The sequence below is a fragment of the Podarcis melisellensis genome (genome assembly GCF_964234715.1).
Source record: "Podarcis melisellensis genome assembly, chromosome: 15".
Taxonomy (NCBI): domain Eukaryota; kingdom Metazoa; phylum Chordata; class Lepidosauria; order Squamata; family Lacertidae; genus Podarcis; species Podarcis melisellensis.
Genome location: NC_138532.1, coordinates 42,402,358 through 42,422,729, shown reverse-complemented (window position 1 = coordinate 42,422,729; position 20,372 = coordinate 42,402,358). Strand labels below are relative to the sequence as shown.

The window sequence follows — 20,372 nt, the reverse complement described above, 5'->3', positions numbered from 1 at the left end:
TCTTATCTCCCAACAAAAGATCTTGTCTCTGTAGGCTGGGATTCTCCACTCTGGGTCTGATGAGCCACCTCTGCCTGGCAAGAACTTTAAGGAAAGTTCACATGCTGGTTTACAACAGGATGTGACTACCATATCCAGGCCCTCCTGTTCTCTGTGAGTCAGGAGCTGTTAGTCTGGGTCTACAAAAGAAACTTAATCTGATTTACTCCCCCTCCCCCAGAATCTTCCACCCCAGTGCTGAAACTCAGGCCTCAGGGCATGTGCAGAGTGCTTTGCCTGCAAAGCAAGCCTAGTGCAAACACGTTTCTTTTTTGGAAAAGCAAAGCGTTCTTGTGTGTCCGAAGCTTGTTTCGTACATCCTCTCTCAGCCAACAACCCTCCTGAAAGCCCTGCAATGTAGAACAGTGTTGCTGCTTTATTTATCTCCAACTAGTGAATGCAAGAGAAACCGGCCGGCAGCAGCAATGCGTCAGAATCCTAGTTGCTGGGGATTGCAAGTGGGGAGAATTGTTGTTGCGCTCAGGTCCTCAGGCCTCCCTTGGGGGCATCTGGTGGTGACTGCAAGGACCGGACTAGATGGGACCCCTTTGGGCCTGATTCAGGAGCCAGGCCCTTCTTCCGTTCTCAGGCGGCTCTTGTAAGCCAGCCAAGCTGCGTGTTGCCAGAGGGGTGGTGAAGGGAGAGGAGAAGAGAAGGGAGAGGAGAAGAGAAGGGAAACTGGCCACTCCAGTGCCCCCTCACCAGCCTTATCTAGCCAGGCAGGGCAAGGGGGAGATTCCTTTCTATTCCTGGCCCCAGAGAACGCTGGCAGAGCCGTGAGGAAGGCCACCCATCTAAGGACATTTTAATAGGGTATGACTCCACACTGCCCTGGCCTCCAAAATTCTCTGCTCGGTAACCCAAGAAGAATTCGGGTGTTGAAACCCTGAGAGAGGAGAGTCTGCTCAGAATAATTGCCACTTTGCTCCACATCTCTGTTTCCAGACCCAATTCAAGGTGCTGCTTTTAATCCGTATAGCAGGGGTGAGGGAGCCTCACGCCTGGGGGCCAGACCCTCTCTCTCTCTGGCAGGCTTCCCTGCCCCCACCAGCGCTGCTTCACAGCCTCCTTGAGTGTCTTTGCCTGGCTGGGATTGGGCCCTTGAACTCTGACCCTGCCTCTTCGCTTGGCTGGACGGAGGGTGGAGAGGGGCGGGCGAGTGCAATCTAGTAGTAGGCTAGTAGAGTAGAAACTAGACTACTCTACGAAAGTTAAAATTTACATGCATCTCGGGTGAGACAGACAGAGCAGATCTCTTGCGCCTTCTGCAGATCTGAAGGCCATCTAGGTTGGCAGACATGGAAGGAAACTCTCCTTCAAATGCTCGGGGCGTGAGCCATGGAGGGGAGATTTGGTGCCAGGAGGTCCATTATCAAGACCAGACGGGATGCAACAGGGAAAGAGTGGGGCGGGAGGCAATGGACGTTTGTCCAGTTCTGGGCACCACAGTTTAAAAAGGATGTCGACAAGCTGTGCAGAGGAGGGCGACCAAGATGATCAAGGGTCTGGAAACCAAGCCTGATGAGGAATGGTTGAGGGAGCTGGGGTTGTTTAGCACGGAAAAGAGGAGACTGAGAAGAGACAGGAGAGCCATAATAATAATAATAATAATAATAATAATAATAATAATAATAATAATAATAATAATTTAATAATTTATTTATACCCCACCCATCTGGCTGGGTTTCCACATAATCCAATAAAATATTAAAATACAGTGGTCTGTTAAACATTAAAAGCTTCCCTAAACAGGGCTGCCTTCAGATGTCTTCTAAAGGTCTGGTAGTTGTTGTTCTCTTTGACATCTGGTGGGAGGGAGTTCCACAGGGTGGGTGCCACTACCGAGAAGGCCCTCTGCCTGGTTCCCTGTAACTTGCCCTCACTTGCTTCTCGCAGTGAGGGAAGCGCCAGAAGGCCCTTGGCACTGGACCTCAGCATCCGGGCAGAACAATGGGGGTGGAGACGCTCCTTCAGGTATACTGGACCGAGGCCATTTGGGGCTTTAAAGGTCAGCACCAACACTTTGAATTGTGCTCGGAAACGTATCTGAAGGGCTGTTACATGGAGGATGTTTTCTCCTGCTCTGGAGGGTAGGACTCGAACCAATAGCTTCAAGTTGCAAGAAAGGAGATTCCGACTAACCATTCAGAAAAAGTTTCCGACAGTTAAGGGCTGTTTGATGGTGGAGCAGACTCTCTCAGAAGGCAGTGGACTTTCCTTCCTTGGAGATTTTTAAGCGGAGGTTGGATGGCCATCTGCCATGGATGCTTAAGTTGAGATTCCTGCATTGCAAGGGATGGAGCTAGATGGCCCTTGGAAAGTCTTGCAGTTCTGTGATTCTGTGACATTGCTGGGAGCAAGGGCAGAGACACAGTGACCCCGGGCATCTGATAACAGGACTCTTCTTCCCACCCCCAGAGCTTCTCCATTGTTTCTGCTTAATCTAAAAGATTGCGAAGGAGGAGGAGGTCTGAGAATGGAATTTACAAGGTTGTGACTCGTAGGAGGCAGGAGGTCCACATGCCAGAACAAACCCTTTTCCCCATACCAGGATGGCTCAGCCGCAAACCACCACGGCTGTTGTGTCTGGCCTCAGCCTAACGTTTCCTGCCCAACCGTTGCCTTTATTATTATTATTAAAAGTTAAAGCACACTTTCCCCCTCAGGCAGTTCCGCGAGCAGATATACTACTAGGTTCTTTTAAATCCACCTGGGTGTTGATGGTGAAGCAGAGAGAGATCAAGAGCTACTGAAAGAGGGGCAGTGTGGTATAGTGGGTAGAGTGCTGGACTAGGACCTGGGAGACCAGGGTTCAAATCCCCGCAGGGTTGTTGTGGGGCATTGAATGAGGAGAGGGAGAACCGTGCAGGCCACCTTGAGCTCCTTGGAGAAAAAGGCGGGGATTCAAGTGTACAGTGGTACCTCAGGTTACAGATGCTTCAGGTTACAGACTCCGCTAACCCAGAAATGGTACCTTGGGTTAAGAACTTTGTTTCAGGATGTGAACAGAAATCTCGCAGCGGTGTCACAGTGGCAGTGAAAGGCCTCATTAGCTAAAGTGGTACCTCAGGTTAAGAACAGTTTCAGGTTAAGAACGGACCTCCAGAACGAATTAAGTTCTTAACCCAAGGTACCACTGTAGTAGTAAATGAAAATAAAGATTTGTTTGCAGGGAGATGAGATGATGTTGACTATTTGATAAGCAAGCTGGGTTTCTCCTCCTCTGGAGGGTAGGACTTGAACACATGGCTTCAAGTTGGCTTCAAGTTGCAAGAAAGGAGATTCTGACTCAACATCAGGAAGAACTTTCTGACAGTAAGAGCTGTTCAATCATGGGATGATCTCCTTCGGGAGTTTGTGGTCGCTCCTTCCCTGGAGGTTTACAGTGGTACCTCAGGTTAAGTACTTAATTCATTCTGGAGGTCTGTTCTTAACCTGAAACTGTTCTTAACCTGAAGCACCACTTTAGCTAATGGGGCTCCTGCTGCTGCCGCATGATTTCTGTTCTCATCCTGAAGCAAAGTTCTTAACCCGAGGTACTATTTCTGGGTTAGTGCAGTCTGTAACCTGAAGCGTATGCAACCCGAGGTACCACGGTATAAGCAGAGGTTGGATGGTCAGGGGTGCTTTAGTTGAGAGTCCTGCATTGCAGGGGGGACATACTAGAACCTACCAGCGGGTTGAAGTGGATGGCCCTCTATGATTCTATTCAATTGGCTATCGTTGTGCAAACTCCCAGACAGCAACCATCCTGAAGCGCCTTAGAGTCACCCACTTGTGACTGAATGTCCGTTCATTGTGGAAGAATTCCATACATCCAGGCAGGGGCCACCCCCCCCCCAAGGCCACCAACCTATCCTCTGTTATCAGCGGTTCAATGCATTCTTTAAGAACTTCTTGCCTTCGGAGGAGTTGGCCTGTTGCCTCTCTGTGCGAGTTCCTGTTCCAGGCTTGCTAACATCCATTCAGGAGGCACATGCAGAGGAGAAGGTTGTTCAGGGGTGGTTGGAGACTCCTTGAAAAGTGGGGGGGGGGGGAAGAGATTTATCATACTCTTACAACCTGAAAGGAAACCTTTCCGGTTATAAAAGCGAAGGGCCCCTCCAGTTTAAATCCAGGAGTGGGGACAGACGAATGCCTGGCCCTGCTCTGCATTCTGGGTGACCTTCGGAGGTTGAAACTGTGGCTTCGGCTGGGCGAAAAGCCCCGTTAGGCTCTAATAAACTAGGGCATCCCCCAGCCCTCTTCCAATCAGCAATTTGTTAATGACATTTCATTGACAGGAGCGTTTGGCCAGAGGGTTAGGCCAGGGTGAAATCAGTTTGTCTGTGGTTTAGGTGGCAGTGCCTGCGGAAAATAAAATGAAGTTGTGGAACAGCGCAGAAGATGTGGGGAGACGGGACGAGATGGGGAGACTCCATTCTCAATGTCAGCTTTCTGCAATAACCTTGTATTTTGTATCATTTATTTTCAAAGTTAACAACTTTTGATTTTTATGGGCTCATCTTTCAAATAATACAGGGGCGAAGCCTTTGTTTTAATTAGAAGTTGACAGTCCGTTAATAATATTGGGCGTGCAAAATAACCCTTTCCTTCCAGGTAACATGTTGCTCTCCCAGGCCCTTCCAGTTCTATGATTCAATGTGTGTAAGTGAGCGAGAGACAAGAGTCCTGGGACGTATAGCATCAGTCCCACTTTGCAGGAGGGTGCTTGATTCCCCCAAACCCGATCCCCTCATTCCTTTGGCCGGGGTGGGGTCTGATCTGTCGTCCACTCGGGGTTTTCCGCTGCAGTTTTTCCTCCACCGGAGCCGCGCTCCACTCTTCCTGCCTCCCTAAACCGTAGCAACGCCTGATGTCTGTGGGTTCTGCCCCGTTGGAGGGGTGTGGATAATGATTAATCTCCTGGCGCGGAAGCTGCTTCCTTGACGGGTGAAGGAAAAAGAAAGGAAGAGAGACAGGTTTAACCTCCAACCCAGCCCGGCTAATTGTTTTTCTCGGGCAAGAATCAAAAACCCAAGACTTTGCCAGCAAGGCCTGGGTTTCCTAGAAAGGAGACTGACAGCGGTATTGCGAAGCAGGCGTGGGGAACCGGATCCATTCCTGCAGGCCAAATCCTTACCTGCACACACCCCGCAGGCAGAGTTTGACAGATGGCTGGTCCACCCACTTGTCCATTGCCTAATGTCAAGTGACACTCCCCCCCTTTTTTTGCACATGCAAGCAGAAAAGGTGGGTGTGTTTGCAACACTTCCCTAGTCTGCTGGTGATCTGCAGACATCAGGTGTAGGGGAAGTGGACCTGGCTTAACCCAAACAATGGTGTGGGCCAAATGAGAAGGTCTGATGGGCTTAATCCAAGGTATTTCTTCCACCAAGCTGTCAGAGTGCAATATCAACTAGAGTTGCTGCCTGTGTATGTATTTTTATTTTTTTAATCACCCTACTTAAGAGTGATTAATATAACTAGAAAGTGCTGTGGAGTGGCAGATTTCTAGAGCAGGGAGGGAGAGAGAGAGATATATGGGGTCCAAGCTCCATAGAGCCAGCTCTGAGCTTAAACCTTGCAGGGTTGTTCTTGGGATACGAAATGTACAGTGGTGCCTCGCAAGACGAAATTAATTCGTTCCGCAAGTCTTTTCGTCTTGCGAGTTTTTCGTCTTGCGAAGCACGGTTTCCCATAGGAATGCATTGAAAATCAATCAATGCGTTCCTATGGAAACCGCCTTCAGACCAGGTCCGGGGACAGTCTGTCCCCCAACCTCTTCTGAAGGCCGGCGGGGGGCAAAAGTCTTTGCTTCCCCCTGCCTGCCTTCAAAAGCCGTCCGGGAGAGCGGAGAAACGCGCTGCGTTTCAAAAGCCGTCCGGGAGAGCGGAGAAACGCGCTGCGTTTCTCCGCTCTCCCGGGAAGGCAGGCAGGGGGGAGCAAAGACTTTTGCCCCCCGCCGGCCTTCAGAAGAGGTCCAGGACCTCTTCTGAAGGCCGGCGGGGGGCAAAAGTCTTTGCTCCCCCCCGCCTGCCTTCAAAAGCCATCCAGGATAGCGGGAAGCGCTTCCCTGCTATCCCGGACTGCTTTTAAAATGCTGGCGGTGGGGAGCAAAGCCTTTCGGCCCCCGCCGACCTTCCTGGACCTCTTCTGAAGGCCGGAGGGGGGGGAAGGCTTTGCTCCCCACCGCCAGCATTTAAAAGAGGTCCCCGGAGATTTCCCTATGGGCTTTCTTCTTGCGAAGCAAGCCCATAGGGAAATTCGTTTTGTGAAGCGCCTCCAAAATGGAAAACCCTTTCGTCTAGCGGGTTTTTCGTCTTGCAAGGCGTTCGTCTTGCGGGGCACCACTGTAGATACATATATGCGAGAGAATTCCCATGGCTTTATAGTTCAGTGCTACTGGTAGAACACCTGCTTTGATTGTAGAAGTTCCCAGGTTCAATCTCCAGAATCTCCCAGTAAAACCCTTCTGGAACTCCTCTGAAGTTGCTGCCGGCCAGTGTGGACTGGGGAGCCACTGGCCCGGCCCCCAAATGCTGGCCCTCAATACCTCTCTGTCTCTTCCTTGGCTGTACCAGTCCCTGGCCACGCTCTGCACCCTTCTTGGGAGCTCCTGCCCTGCTGGAGTGTGTCCTCGAATGCCCTGACTGGAGTGTGGCCCACCGCCCAAAGCTCAGACCCCCTTTCCCCCTGGTCCCGCACAACACCACGTAGGTTCTCCACAAAGAGGGTGATGCCCTTTGGCTGGAAAAGACTCCCCACCTCCCGTCTGGAGTGGACAAGTCTGAGCCAGGTGGGCCCTGGTGCGACATAGACTCAGATAATTGTAGAGTTGGAGGGGGGACCCACAAGGGTCATCTAGTCCAACCCCCTGCAATGCAGGAATCTCAGCTAAAATATCCATGACGGATGGCACGGTCTGAAGCAGCCCTCTAGGTCCCGGTGTTTCTACAAAGGAGATTCCTGCTTGCTGGAGTCGACTGGTGAGTGAGTGGCTGTTTCATTAAACTGAATGAAAAGCCTCGGTTGTCTGAAAACTTAGTCCGGAGCAAGCAAGGCCTACCGGCTGTCCGTACCCACATCCCTCCTTAAGGCCACGATCCTAAATTGTGGGGTAAAGCCCCACTGAAAACAGAGGGGCGGGATTTACTTCCGAGTCAATGTGCTCAGGAACACACAGTGTGTGAAATCTGCACCCCCAGGTGGGTTTTGCACTGATCTGGGCAGCTTAGATTTCGGAGCCTTTTCTTTCCATGGAAATCCCCCTTCCGATCAGGCTCTTCCTTGACCGACCTGAATCGCACACAGCTGTGTGGGGCTTTGCCAGCGCAATGAGCCAACCAGCCAGCACGCTTTCTGGCTAACCAGCAGAGAGGGGTTGGTGAATCAGAGGTTCAGAAGCAGCATGGAAAAGTGGGCAGGGGGGAAACAGTTTGGGGGTCATTGCCATGTCCTGCAGGGCCATTTCCAATAAGTTCTCCCCCAGAGGCAGTGAGCTTCTGAATACCAGTTGCTGGAAACCACAAGAAGGGAGAGCATGGCTGTTGCGCTCACATTCTGTTTTGGGGCATCTGGTTGGCCGCTGCAAGAGCAGGATGATGGACTAGATGTGTTCTGTCCTGATCCAGCCGGCTCTGTGCTTAGGTGGACTGCCTCACGCCGGGATATCTTGGGTTTCCTCCTTGCCTTGTGTTGCGTTCCCACTCAAGCGTTTCCTTGCATTTTGTTGAGGGCTGGTTTGGCAGGGGCCGTGACACATTAGGAGAGCATCTGCTTTGCATGCAGAAGGTCTCAGATTTGGTCCCCACTGGCACCTCCGGGTGTTGCTGTGAGAGAGACCCTGCCAGAAGCCTTGGAGTGTTGCTGCCAGTCAGCGCAGGCGGTACTGAGCTGGATGCACCCAATGGCCTGACTCTGTAGAAGGCAACTTCCTTTGTTACTGTTCTGTTCCTCCCTTTATTCAGAACCATGAGGACTGAAATCTTAACATTATTTTTGCATTATTTTGTGCAAGTGAGCTGCCCCCTCTGATCCCCCCACAACCCCCCTGCGCTCCCCCAAATTGGGGTGCTTCAGAGAACCCAAGGAGAGGTTCTGTCTGGCGAGTCCTCCTGCTTGCCCTGATGGAACAATTGTTTTAGTGTGACGTTGAGCTCCTTCCTTAGGGTCCTGTGTTTGGGGCAAACCAGTGTTTAGAGTTGCATCTCTGAGTTGCTGTCCTCATTCCTGCTTCCGACGGCTGCTTGTGGTGTCATTGCAAACCATAATGTGGGGAGCTGTGAATTTCCGGGATTGACTAGGGACCTTCTGGGGCAGATTCTGCCATTCCAGGGTTCTCCACCTCTTTTGCAATGTGAGGAAATGCTCAAGGACTTGAAAATAAAAGAGTTTCAAGCCGATGAAAACTCGCATGATGCTGTTAACATTTCTTTGGTCCCTCTAAGTGATTGACAGAAAATCATAACGCGGGCAAAAGAAAGTGCCTTTGTGACGAAAGGAACCTGCTTCCACCTTTTTGCAGTGGTGAGCGCACACGTCTTTGCAGGCACCGCTCAGAATTTATTCATGTAGAAAAGTATTTCTAAACCGCCAACTCATTTAGGGAAAAGGTTGTCACTTGGTAGTAGAATGCCTCCTTCGCATAGGAAGGTTCAGTTCCTGGCTGCCAGTCAGTGCAGACAGTGCTGAGCTGAGAGGGCAGCTTCCTGCCTTTTCCTGAGAAATGTGGTGATGTGCAGTGAAATCATTAAAACATCATTAAATAGTTACCGTATTTTTTGCCCCATAACACTCACTTTTTTCCTCCTAAAAAGTCTGTGTGTGTTATGGAGGGAAGGCCTACGGGTGGCATGCCTACGGATTTTCCTCCTCTAAAAACTACGTGCGTGTTATGGTCGGGTGCGTGTTATAGAGCGAAAAATATGGTAAATGCAGAGCAAATGGCCAACTTTGTCACTTTCGTAGTTTATGACAAGAGCAAGCGCAGGGGTAGAATGCTCACTGGCTGCTTTGCAGGAGGGGCGGAAAATGGGTGTGTGTGTGTAATGGAGTATCCTAAAAGGGGCATGGCTGGCTGGCACACTGCTACTGCTGGTCCACATTATTTATATAATCTTCTACCTGATTAATCTGGGGTAACTTTTTGCTCAAGTAAATCTCTTCAGTCTAACCAGCTCAGAGCCTTGAAAGGAGTCCTTTTCCTTCTCTCTCCCCAGCAACATTTATTTATTTGAAGTCCACCAGGTCATGTGATCCTACCTGCCTCTCAAGGGTATTTATTTTTATTTTTATTTTTTGAGTAAAGATTTGGAGCCTTTGCAGATAAGAGCCAGGCAATTACTGGCGATTCTTATCTGGCAACAATGGCATGAACCTCAGTAAGGTTTTTACCCAGCTGGAGAAATCTCTCTCTCTCCTCCCAGCCTGCCCTACCAGGCTCAGGCACCCAGGCACCACTGTCAGCACCCCCAGCAACCCAGCAGCATTCCTTCCTGGGGCAGGGCCCCCACCTCCCTTGTTTGCAGCTTCCTTGTGGAAGAATATCTTCCCTGTGCAGTACAGTCACCTATACCGGGATCTCTACCACACATCACAATAAAGCCTCCATGTTCCGAGGCAGTATACCTCTGAATTCCAGGCACCGGCAGATGAATAACAGAACTGAGCTTTTATGCTTTGTTGTGGGTGGGTGGGTGTTGGCCGCCCCCTGTTGGAAACAGGAGACCTGGTCTAAATGGACCTTTTTTTTGTTCTGATCCAAGAGGGCTTTCCAGGTCAGAGACATCTCTGCCCAAAACCATGGGGTGGCGGGGAAGTTAGAGCGTTGCGTCATTGCCTTCAGAATCTTGGCTTTCTCTTCAAAGAGGAAATGGAGCCGGGGCAAGTTTCTAGTCCTCAGGAGCTGCAAAGAAATGCTAGAAAGGGTGGGGCAGTAGTGCCACAAGCAGTGAAACCTTCAGAGGCTGATTCAGATTTCCAGGGAACAAGGAGCACAGCTGCTGTGACAAGTTTATCTCTTTCCAGATGAAGCTCAGAAAGAGAGGAGTTGTGATTTTTATAATTTACTCAGGTTTCTGATACGTAATTTGCTCTTACAAAGGTCAGTGGCGGCCACAAACTGTGCTGGCTTCGAAAAGGAGGTTAGCTCGTTCCATGGATGGTAAGGCAACAAAGCAGAACGGCTGTATTTTCCCTCCACCGTCGGAGGCACTTGGCAGCATCTGCTTGGCCACTGTGAGAACCATTTACATCACCAAACTGCCCTCTTTCTCCATTAGGCCTCACTTACCATCAGTGATGGCAACATGTAGCCCTAGTTGGCTTGATCACAATGAGGACAGGATGCTGGCCTAGATGGGCTCCCTTGGGCCTGATTCAGTGGCCAGGCTCTTCTGGCGTCCATTTATATCTCGCTGCCCTCGCTTTCCATTTGACTTCACTTGCCGCCAGTGATGGCGGGTTGCAGCTGAATCCGGTTAGCCACTGTGAGAGCTGGATGCTGGGCCTCCTTTGGCCTGATCCAGCAGCCAGGCTCTCTTCCGATCTTCTTGCATTCATCCAGCCTGTCGGATCAGCGGCGAGGCCCAGAGGGCAGGCATCTCTGGAGGCCGTAGGAATGAGAGATCTGGAGGGGGTGATACCAATTGCAAACACAAACCGGCCCAGCGACTGCATAGAGAGAGTCGGTTCCGTCTGCTCCCGCCTGGGAGCGTTCTTCATACCTGCCTGGGGAGACGGCAGGCCCAGGGCAGCAAGATTAGCCACATCGCCCGGGTGTTGGCTCTCTGACTCACCCCTCTGCAAACAGACGCACGGCTCCAGGCAACGGCACAGTGGCTTCTCACGGCTGGAGTGTCTCTTCGGCACGCAAAGTCCGAGGGCCACCTGGCGGCTCCCTCCCCTCGGAGCCGCCGCCGCCTGGAGGTTGAGAAGGCTGAGCCGAGCAGTAAAGTCCAGGAGAGAATGGCCCCTCTGCTATATAATTTTTCACGTGGTGCATAGTTAAACTATGGAACTCCCCGCCACAAGAGGCAGTGACGCAGTGACGGCCACCAGCCGAGATGGCTTTATTATTATTTAGTATTTATTCGATTTATATACCACCCTTTATCAAAAGATCCCGGTGCGGTGTACGATAGTAAAAACATTTTGTGGAGCGTAATAATAAAAACAAAGCATGATAATAGACAGCATATCTGTTCTGCAGGCATCTCCCTCTTCCAACCCCCCCCCCCCCCCGCTGGATTCTTCTCTGTCTAGCAAGCCTATGATCTCAGTGGAAACTGCTGTTGCATCTTTGCCGAAAACGCTCCTATCTGCCTGCCCTCCCCACCACAAACACTGCCTCGGTCTTAGATAAGTCTGTTATTTGTTCCTCCCTGCCTTTCCGTTTCTGGCTTTCTCTTCTTCTTATTTCCTCTCTTTGTTCTCGCCATTCTGCCTCTCTTCACTTTTTGCCCTGGTCCCCCCGCTTTCTGGAAATATGCTCCGAAGCCCATAGCTGAGCAAGGAGGGGTCGATTTGTGCTCCTTGGGGTTGGTGGTCCTTGCCACGTCCCTCTTGTTGTGGGTGGGCTGAGTCCCTCCCCTCGCCAGCCCTTCATAAATTGTTCAGTTCAGCTCCACAGTAACCCACCAGAGCGCAAGGCATCCATCAGCATCGGCGAACTGTGGAACTCCCTCCCACAGGAACCAGCTATGGCCACCAACTTGGGTAGCTTTAAACTTGGGTAGCTTTAAAAGAGGATTAGAGAGATGCCCTACACCTGTTACGACCCTGTGAAAAGCATTCCCTGTTGTCCATTCACAGGGTTTAGCACTGCTATGGGGAGGGTCGAATCAGCCAATATGGGTTTTTCTTCATTTCTTATTCCCTCCCCCCATCTTTCAAGTCACTTCTCCCCATTTCTTTCTCAGTTTGCATGGCTCTCTTTTACATCCTCGTGAAAAGTCACCCATGCTACTGCCCGGATTTCTCCTTGTTGTTGTTGTTTAGTTGTTTAGTCGTGTCCGACTCTTCCTGACCCCCTGTTTCCTGCTTGGCAGGGGGTTGGACTTGATGGCCCTTGTGGTCTCTTTCAACTCTATGATTCTAAGACCAGAGCACGCCAGGCACTCTTGTCTTCCACTGCCTCCCGCAGTTTGGTCAAACTCATGCTGGCAGCTTCAAGAACACTGTCCAACCATCTTGTCCTCTGTCATCTACTTCTCCTTGTGCCCTCAATCTTTCCCAACATCAGGGTCTTTTCCAGGGAGTCTTCTCTTCTCATGAGGCTTCAGGATCTGTCCTTCCAGTGAGCACTCAGGGCTGATTTCCTTCACAATGGAGAGGTTTGATCTTCTTGCAGTCCATGGGACTCTCAAGAGTCTCCTCCAGCACCAGAATTCAAAAGCATCCATTCTTCCGCGATCAGCCTTCTTTATGGTCCAGCTCTCACTTCCATACGTCACTACTGGGTAAACCATAGCTTTAACTATACGGACCTTTGTTGGCAAGGTGATGTCTTCTTTTTAAGATGCTGTCTAGGATTTCTCCTAGCAGGCACCATGGGCAGTTTTCCCTGATGGGATCCATTTTTAAAAGCATTTTTGCCCATAGATGCATTTCCCCCTAACACAAACATCCATGGATTCATTGCTGGGCTGGAGAGCTGTGTCGAAAGAGAGCTGTGTCTCAGTTTGCATCTTGTTTCGGGAAGCGCCGTTTAGACAGGCTCAGGTTTAAATGCAAACCGAACCAAATTGTACACATCCGGTTATGTGGGGGTTTTGACAGCCACCCCTCCTCCTTGCACTATTGTCGTTGTATATTGGGCTTCTCCCTGCTCTGTGCCCAATTTGCTGTGCGTTCCCCCGGGAAACAAGAGAGGGCCATCCAACCTCTGTTTGCAAACCTCCAAGAAAGGCGATTCCACCACCATCCAGGGGAGTCCGTTCCTCCATTGAAGGGCTCTTTCCAATGGCTTTAAGTTACAAGAAATGAGATTCCAACCAAATAGTCAGTAAGGGTTGTTTGACAGTGGAACGGCCTCCCTCAGGAGGTTGTGGACTCTCCTTCCATGGAGGTTTTTATTTTTATATATATATAATTTTTTATTAGTTTTTTAACATACCATTTTCAACTGTAATTAAACATACTTTTACATCTTACTCAGTTTTTTTACTTACATCAGTCCTGTCTGAAAATTCTCCAATCTAATCTCTTAGTATGCATTTCTTACTTTCCCTATTACAGTGGTACCTCAGGTTAAGTACTTAATTCGTTCCGGAGGTCCGTTCTTAACCTGAAACTGTTCTTAACCTGAAGCACCACTTTAGCTAACGGGGCCTCCTGCTGCTGCAGTGCCGCCAGAGCACGATTTCTGTTCTTATCCTGAAGCAAAGTTCTTAACCCAAGGTACTATTTCTGGGTTAGCGGAGTCTGTAACCTGAAGCGTATGTAACCTGAAGCGTATGTAACCTGAGGCACCACTGTACATTTAAAACACACGACTGATATCTTTATCTTTATCTACTTTGTAACACTTCATATATTTCTCCTTACAAAACTTCTTGTAGTCCTACTAGCGTAATTTGTTGGTTACAATTGCTCTTCAAATAATTCATATACTTCTTCCAATCTTCTGTAAATCTCTGGTCCCGCAGGTTTCGAATCCTTCCGGTCATTTTGTCCAATTCTGCATAGTCCATTAATTTTGTCTGCTTTTCTTCTTTCGTTGGAATTTCTTCTTGCTTCCACTTCTGAGCTAACAATACTCTTGCCTCCGTGGAGGTTTTTAACCAGTGTTTCGATGGCCATCTGTCTTGGGCGCTTTAGCTGAGAGTCCTGCATTGCAGGGGGTTAGAATGGATGACCTTTGGGGGTCCCTTCCAACTCTCATGATTCTGTGGTTCCTACCTGGAGATGTCTTCTGCATGCAAATCTGGGGCTCTCCCACTGTAGGATCAGACAGGGGGTGGTGAATAACAGGTTGAAGGATAGATGACCAGCGCGCGCGCACACACACACACACACACACACACACACACACACAGAATTCAGGGGGCTGGGAGAAAGGAGGGGGCTATTTTGCACCAGAAGGAGGCACAGAACAGCTCTGTGTTGCCTTACAGGCATAATGGAAGGCCAAAGACAAAGGGCTCAGTGTTTTTTTGCAGAGGGCGGGGGAAGGAAGGAGATAGTGCAGGCATTCTTTGGCTGTGGAGCCAACAGCTGCCCCCCCCTTACACCCCCGGCTGCATTTCAGCATCTGCAGCTGCAGGGATCTGGGACTCGGTGGTTGCAGCCGGTATAAGCTGCCTCCACCACTGCCTTTCTGAGCGCTGGCCATAGATGCAACCACCACCGCTTCTGAAGACCTGTCACTGAAAGCCACAAGAGGGGAGAGTTGCTCGTGCGCTCAGATCCTGCTTCCCGGTCTCTCATCCTGCAGGCTCGTCTTATATTCTAACGTAGAACGTGGTGCTTGTTGGCAGGATTCCCTGTCTGGGCTTTTGAATTCTTGAACCACGCTTTGTAACTTTTGCTTGTCAATGATGGAGGGGAGGCGCCCCCTGCAAGTCTACGTGGGGCTGCCCTTGAAGCTGGCCCAGAAACTCCAGCGGGTGCAGAATGCCGTGGTGAGGCTCCTTATGGGGTCCTTGCCACGGGATCACATTCATCCAGTGCTTTACCAGCTGCACTGGCTCCCGGTGGAGCACAGGGTCAGGTTTAAGGTGCTGGTTTTGACCTTTAAAGCCCTATGCGGCCTAGGACCCACATACCTACAGGACTGCCTCTTCCGATATTCCCCACGGAGGACCTTAAGGTCCACAAATGACAACACCTTGGAGGTCCCAAGTTGCAAGGTGGTTAGATTGGTCTCAACTATGCCAGGGCCTTTTCAGCACTGGCCCCGACTTGGTGGAATGCTCTGTCACAAGAGACTAGGGCCCTGCGGGACTTGACATCTTTCCGCAGGGCCTGCAAGACAGAGCTGTTCCACCTGGCCTTTGGTTTGGACTCGGTCTGACCCTTATGTTTTCCCTCCCCTTATGGTTTTGATCTATGGGCTACTATTAAGATGAGGCTGCATTTTAAATTATATTTTAACCTGTATTTTAAATTGTGTGGGGTTTTTTTGTAATTTTATTGGTATTAGCCGCCCTGAACCCGGCTCTGGCCAGGGAGGGCGGGGTATAAATTTTTTATTATTATTATTACTTTATGGGGAGCGTTACAGTTCAGTTTTGCATGCAGAAGGAGCCGGTGGCATTTCCAGACAGGACCAGAGAAGTTGTCTCCCCCCCCCCCCCCCCGCACACAACTGGAAACCCTGAAGAGCTGCTGCCAGTCCACGTTGACAACACTGAGCTAGACAGACTCAGTGGTCTGACGGTACAAGCTGTACCAAAGACTCCCTGGCAATCTGCTGCCAGTCAGTGCAGGCATCCCTGCTCTCAATGGACCCACAGTCTGACTTGGAATAAGGCATCCTAACAATACTGTAGCCAGTATTGGTTTGATTCCATTTAAATTTGGAACGACTGCAGCCGTGCCCCCGCGGCCAAAAACATCCCCATGACACCAGTCCTTAAACTTGGCCTGGGACGTTGGGGTGGCCAAGTTGGCAGGCCCGTTGGCGAAGGAAGGGTCTTGAACCCAGTTCCGTTCTCCAGTTCCCCCAGTTGCATCTCTTCCCCCCCCCTTCCCCTTCATTCCCCATGTGGAGTTTGGCAACTGACCGGGACCCTCACCAGAGCCACAAACGGGAACGGATGACTCAGGCCGATGAACAAACGTCCCTGGGGGTTTGGGCAAAGCCAGATTTCCTCCTGGCCCCATCAAATACGGCAGAAGGAAGCTGGGGGCCTTCAAGAGGGAGCGACTGGCCGGGAGCAGGTTGGGCAGAAGTTTCCCCGGATGAGGTCATGGAGGGCCGGCTGGTTGGAGCTGGACCCCGATCTGCTGCCAAGCCGTTCTGCTCCCCTTTGCCAAGCCAGGAATTCCTTTGCCACCTCCAGGCTGAAAGGCTTTCCATCCACACTTGTCCAAAACGGGTTGGGGGGGGGAGCAAGTGGTGGTGTTCTGTGTTCTTGGCTGGTTTTTTATTTGTTTGGGAAAAGCCAGGTGCACGCAGCCGCCTAATTAATGCAAGGAGGAAAACAGCTCTCTCTCGTTTGCTCTCTGTCATTGTTTGCTTATTTATTTACACACACACACACATATTTCCCCCCCCCTTTTTTACATTTCAGCAATGTATGCAAAACACATCCTAAAACACTGCTCCTTGAAATCAGAAGGGGGTGAGGAAAAGGAATAGAAGCCTGAACAGGAAATCTCTTAGGTTTCATAGGATTGTAGTGTTGGCAGGGGACCCGAAGCGGTCATCTAGCCCAACCCTCGTGCGATGCAGATGGCGCTTGTTGTCCCCTTTCTGCATTTGTGTGTGTGTGTAGAGAAAGAGAAACATGAAATCATAGAGTTGGAAGGCACCCCAGCAGTCATCTAGTCCAACTCTCCGCAATATAATCATCTCAGCTAGAGAACCCTTGACAGTGATTCAATAATAATAATAATAATAATAATAATAATAATAATTTATACCCCACCCATCTGGCTGGACTTCCCCAGCCACTCTGGGCAGTTTCCAACAAAATATTAAAATACCGTCAAACATTAAAAGCTTCCCTAAACAGGGCTGCCTTCAGATGTCTTCTAAAAGTCTGGTAGTTGTTGTTCTCTTTGACATCTGATGGGAGGGTGTTCCACAGGGTGGGTGCCACTACTGAAAAGGCCCTCTGTCTGGTTCCCTGTAACTTGGCTTCTCGCAATGAGGGAACCACCAGAAAGCCTTCGGCACTGGACCTCATTGTCTGGGGAGAACAATGGGGGTGGAGACGCTCCTTCAGGTATACTGGACAGAGGCCGTTTAGGGCTTTAAAGGTCAGCACCAACACTTTGAATTGTGCTCGGAAACATACTGGGAGCCAATGTAGGTCTTTCAAGACCGGTGTTATGTGGTCTTGGTGGCCGCTCCCAGTCACCAGTCTAGCTGCCGTGTTCTGGATTAGTTGCAGTTTCCAGGTCACCTTCAAAGGTAGCCCCACGTAGAGCACATTGCAGTAGTCCAAGCAGGAGATAACCAGAGCATGCACCACTCTGGCGAGTGAAATAAGGTTTGGGACTTTTTAGTCCAGAGAGAAAGTGAGCAAGAGGCGACATATTTAAACTTCTGGCACTTGCTCCCCCAGAAGGCAGGGTGGCTTCAAATGAGGACGGGGCCAAGTCACGGAGAAGGAAAGGGCTACTGATGGCTGGCAGCCAGAATGGCTGTGCTCTGCCTCCACTATCAGAGGCAGCATCACTTCTGAATCCCTGTTGCTGGAGGGGAGAGGCCTCTTGTACTCGAATCCTGCTTGCAGGCTCCCCAGAAGACAGGCATTGGGCTTGGCCACTGTGAAAACACACTGCTGGACTTAGATGGGCTACTGGTCTGATCCAGCAGGCTTTTCCTGCGCTCTTAGAACAGTGTACTCTTCAATCGCGCTCTCTATAAAATATAAACTCTCCCCCTCTTTTTGCTGGGGATTTTCGGGGAGGTGGCAACGGTGGCAGAATCGAGTGTGTGCCCGTCCCAGTTGATTCTCGAGCTTTTCAGAGCTGGGGGGGGCACCTTGTTGGGGAACTGCCCGGGAGGCTCCCTCTCTGTTTCCTTTTGGCCGGATCTTTCCCTCCTCCCCGCAGTTTCTGGCAAGAGAGCGCAGCTCGCGATCTCTCTGGGTCGCAGCCTGCCCTTGCATTCCACGCAGGGTGCCTGGAGCCTTTCCGCCAGCGAGAGGCGGGCAGGCTCCCTCTGAAGGTCATCTTTGGGGGGGAGGGAAATGGCACCCGCCTCAAACGGAGCTTTTGTTCCGCCAGGCTTCGCTCCCCCAGTGGAAACGTTGGCCCACTGCCGCCCCCGCCCCGGAGAGTTCGTGCTCACAATTCCTGTAGTGAGCAGGTGGAGGTTGGGGCGAGAGCCAGGGAAGGGAGTAGGTGAGGGCAAGTCAGTGGATAAAACTATGCCCAGACGGAGATACCAAAAAGTACTTCTCCCTCTCTCGTAAAACTAGAACTCATATTCCAGTGCATGGTGAAACTATGGAACTCCCTGCCACAGGAAGCAGCGGGGGTCCCCAACTTGGATGGCTTTAAGAGAATAAGTACTTGTGGGCATACAAAGAAGCTGATTGCTGGGATATTCAGGGCAGAGGGAATTGTTCTGTTGTTTGTTTATTACATTTGCATACCACCTTGTACTTCCAACGAGCTCAAGGCGGTGTATGTACATGGTTCTCCTCTTCCCCATTTCACCCTCACAACAACCCTGTGAGGTAGGTCAGGCTAAGAGATGGAAACTGGCCCCAGGTCACCCACGGAGCTTCATGGTCGAGAGGGGATTTGAACGCTGGTCTCCCGGGTCCAGTGCTTTAACCACACCGGCTGCACTAAAGTCATTCTGCACTTAGTGTGTAGTTAAACTGTGGAACTCCCTCCCACTGGAGGCAGTGATGGCCTTTAAAAGAGGGCAAGACAAATTCATGGAGGAGGAGAGGGCTATCGATGGCTACTAGCCATGGTGTCTCTGCTCTGCCATCGCTATTGGAGGCAGCGATGCTTCAGAATCCCAGTTGCCGGAAACTGCAGGGGGGAGGGTGCGGCCCTGTGTTCGAATCCTGATTGCTGATTTCCCATCAAGCCCTTATGCTCCAGGCGTTAACTGCCTTTCTCTTCCTGCTCTCCCAGGTTCCATCCCATCGGCGAAGCGCACTGGGATCCCAGCCCCGCGGGAGCTGTCGACTGCCCCGGGCAGAGACAAGGCGGCCCTGAGACCCAGGAAAGCTCAGCCCAGCCCCACTTCCTCCGGGGCGCCGACACCCACCAAGCACTCACGCCCGGCCCCCAAGTGCAAGAATGAGGGGGACGCCGGCGATAAGGCCACGCTGGAGTCGCAGGTCAAGGAGCTGCTGGCCGAGGCCAAGGCGAAGGACTCGGAGATCACCAAGCTGCGGAGCGAGCTGAAGAAGCACCAGGACCGGGAATGGGTGCACTGCGAGCTGGACCACCCCGCAGGGGTGTCGCCAGCCGAGGCGGAGCCCCTAGTCTGCACCCTCCAGGACCAGAACCGGGCTTTCCAGAGGGAGCTGCTGAGCCTCGGGGAGGAGAACCGCCTCTTGAGAGAGAAGCTCAGCCGCCTGGAGCAGTCGCCGCTGTCAGACACCCTGAGCAGCAGCGGGGGCTGCGGAAGCAGCCTGGCCACCCCCACCACGCAGGAGTCGAGCTTCGGCAGCCCCACGCAGCCCCCCGGGAACCCCCGGGCCAACGGGGGCACAGCCCCCCTGCGGAACTCGGGGTCGTCCAGCAGCGACGTCACCAAGGCCTCCCTGTCCCCGGACGCCTCGGACTTCGAGCACATCGCGGAGGCGCCCTCCAGGCCCCCGTCGTCGGGGAGCCACCCCTCCCAGGCCCCGCAGGACTCCCCCGCCGGGAGCTCCCCCAACAACGCCAGCGACCTCTCGGTGGCCTCGCTGACGGAGCGGATCCAGAGGATGGAAGAGAACCACCACTGCACGGCCGAGGAGCTGCAGGCCACGCTCCAGGAGCTCTCCGACCAGCAGCAGGTTGTGCAGGAGCTGACGGCCGAGAACGAGCGGCTGGCCGAGGAGAAGGCCCTGCTGGAGGGCTCCTTCCGGCAGCACCGCGAGAGAGCCGAGCAGCTCGGCCAGGAGAACGAGAAACTGGCCGCCCTCCTGCAGGAGCGGCCGGCCGGCGACGACGGCAAGGCCAAGACCATCCAGGAGCTGGAGCAGCGGTGCGGGGAGCTGCAGGAGAAGGCCCAGTTTGAGCGGGAGAAGCTGCTCAACATCCAGCAGCAGCTGACCAGCAGTTTGCGCGGCCTGGAGAGGGAGCACCAGGAAGCCCAGGCGGCCACCCGGGGCCTGCGGGAGGAGGCCGAGCGGCTGGGAGGCCTGCTGGAGGCGGAGAGGCAGGGCGCAGCCGGCCTGGCCAAGGCCCTGGAGGACTGCAAGGTGGCCCTGGAGGGGCTGAGGATTGAAAACGGCTCACTCCGGGCCCAGCTGGACAGCGCCAAGCAGAAGGCGGCGGACATGGACACCGTGGGGCGGGGCGGGGACCCCGGCGCCATGCAGGAGATGCTGAAGGGAGCCCGCGGGGAGAGGGACCAGCTGGAGCTGGCCTGCACGGAGCTCAGGCAGGAGCTGCTGAAGGCGCACAGCGAGGTCAAGACCCTGCAAGGGCAGCTGGCCAAGGTAAGGATTGCTGGGGAGTGGGGAGAGCTCAGTGGAGCCTCCAGATGCAGGGGCAGTCTA

General features: G+C 52.2%; 1 protein-coding gene across 3 annotated transcripts in view; it reads left to right on the top strand.

Moving 5' to 3' along the window:
• Positions 1-20,372, top strand: part of SPECC1 (sperm antigen with calponin homology and coiled-coil domains 1) — a 102,733-nt gene that overhangs the window by 37,801 nt on the left and 44,560 nt on the right. For all 3 annotated transcript variants that reach the window (XM_081890257.1, XM_081890256.1, XM_081890258.1), the window contains one exon: positions 18,790-20,312. In XM_081890257.1, the coding sequence (XP_081746383.1) occupies positions 18,790-20,312 (1,523 nt within the window). The remainder of the gene's footprint in view (positions 1-18,789; positions 20,313-20,372) is intronic.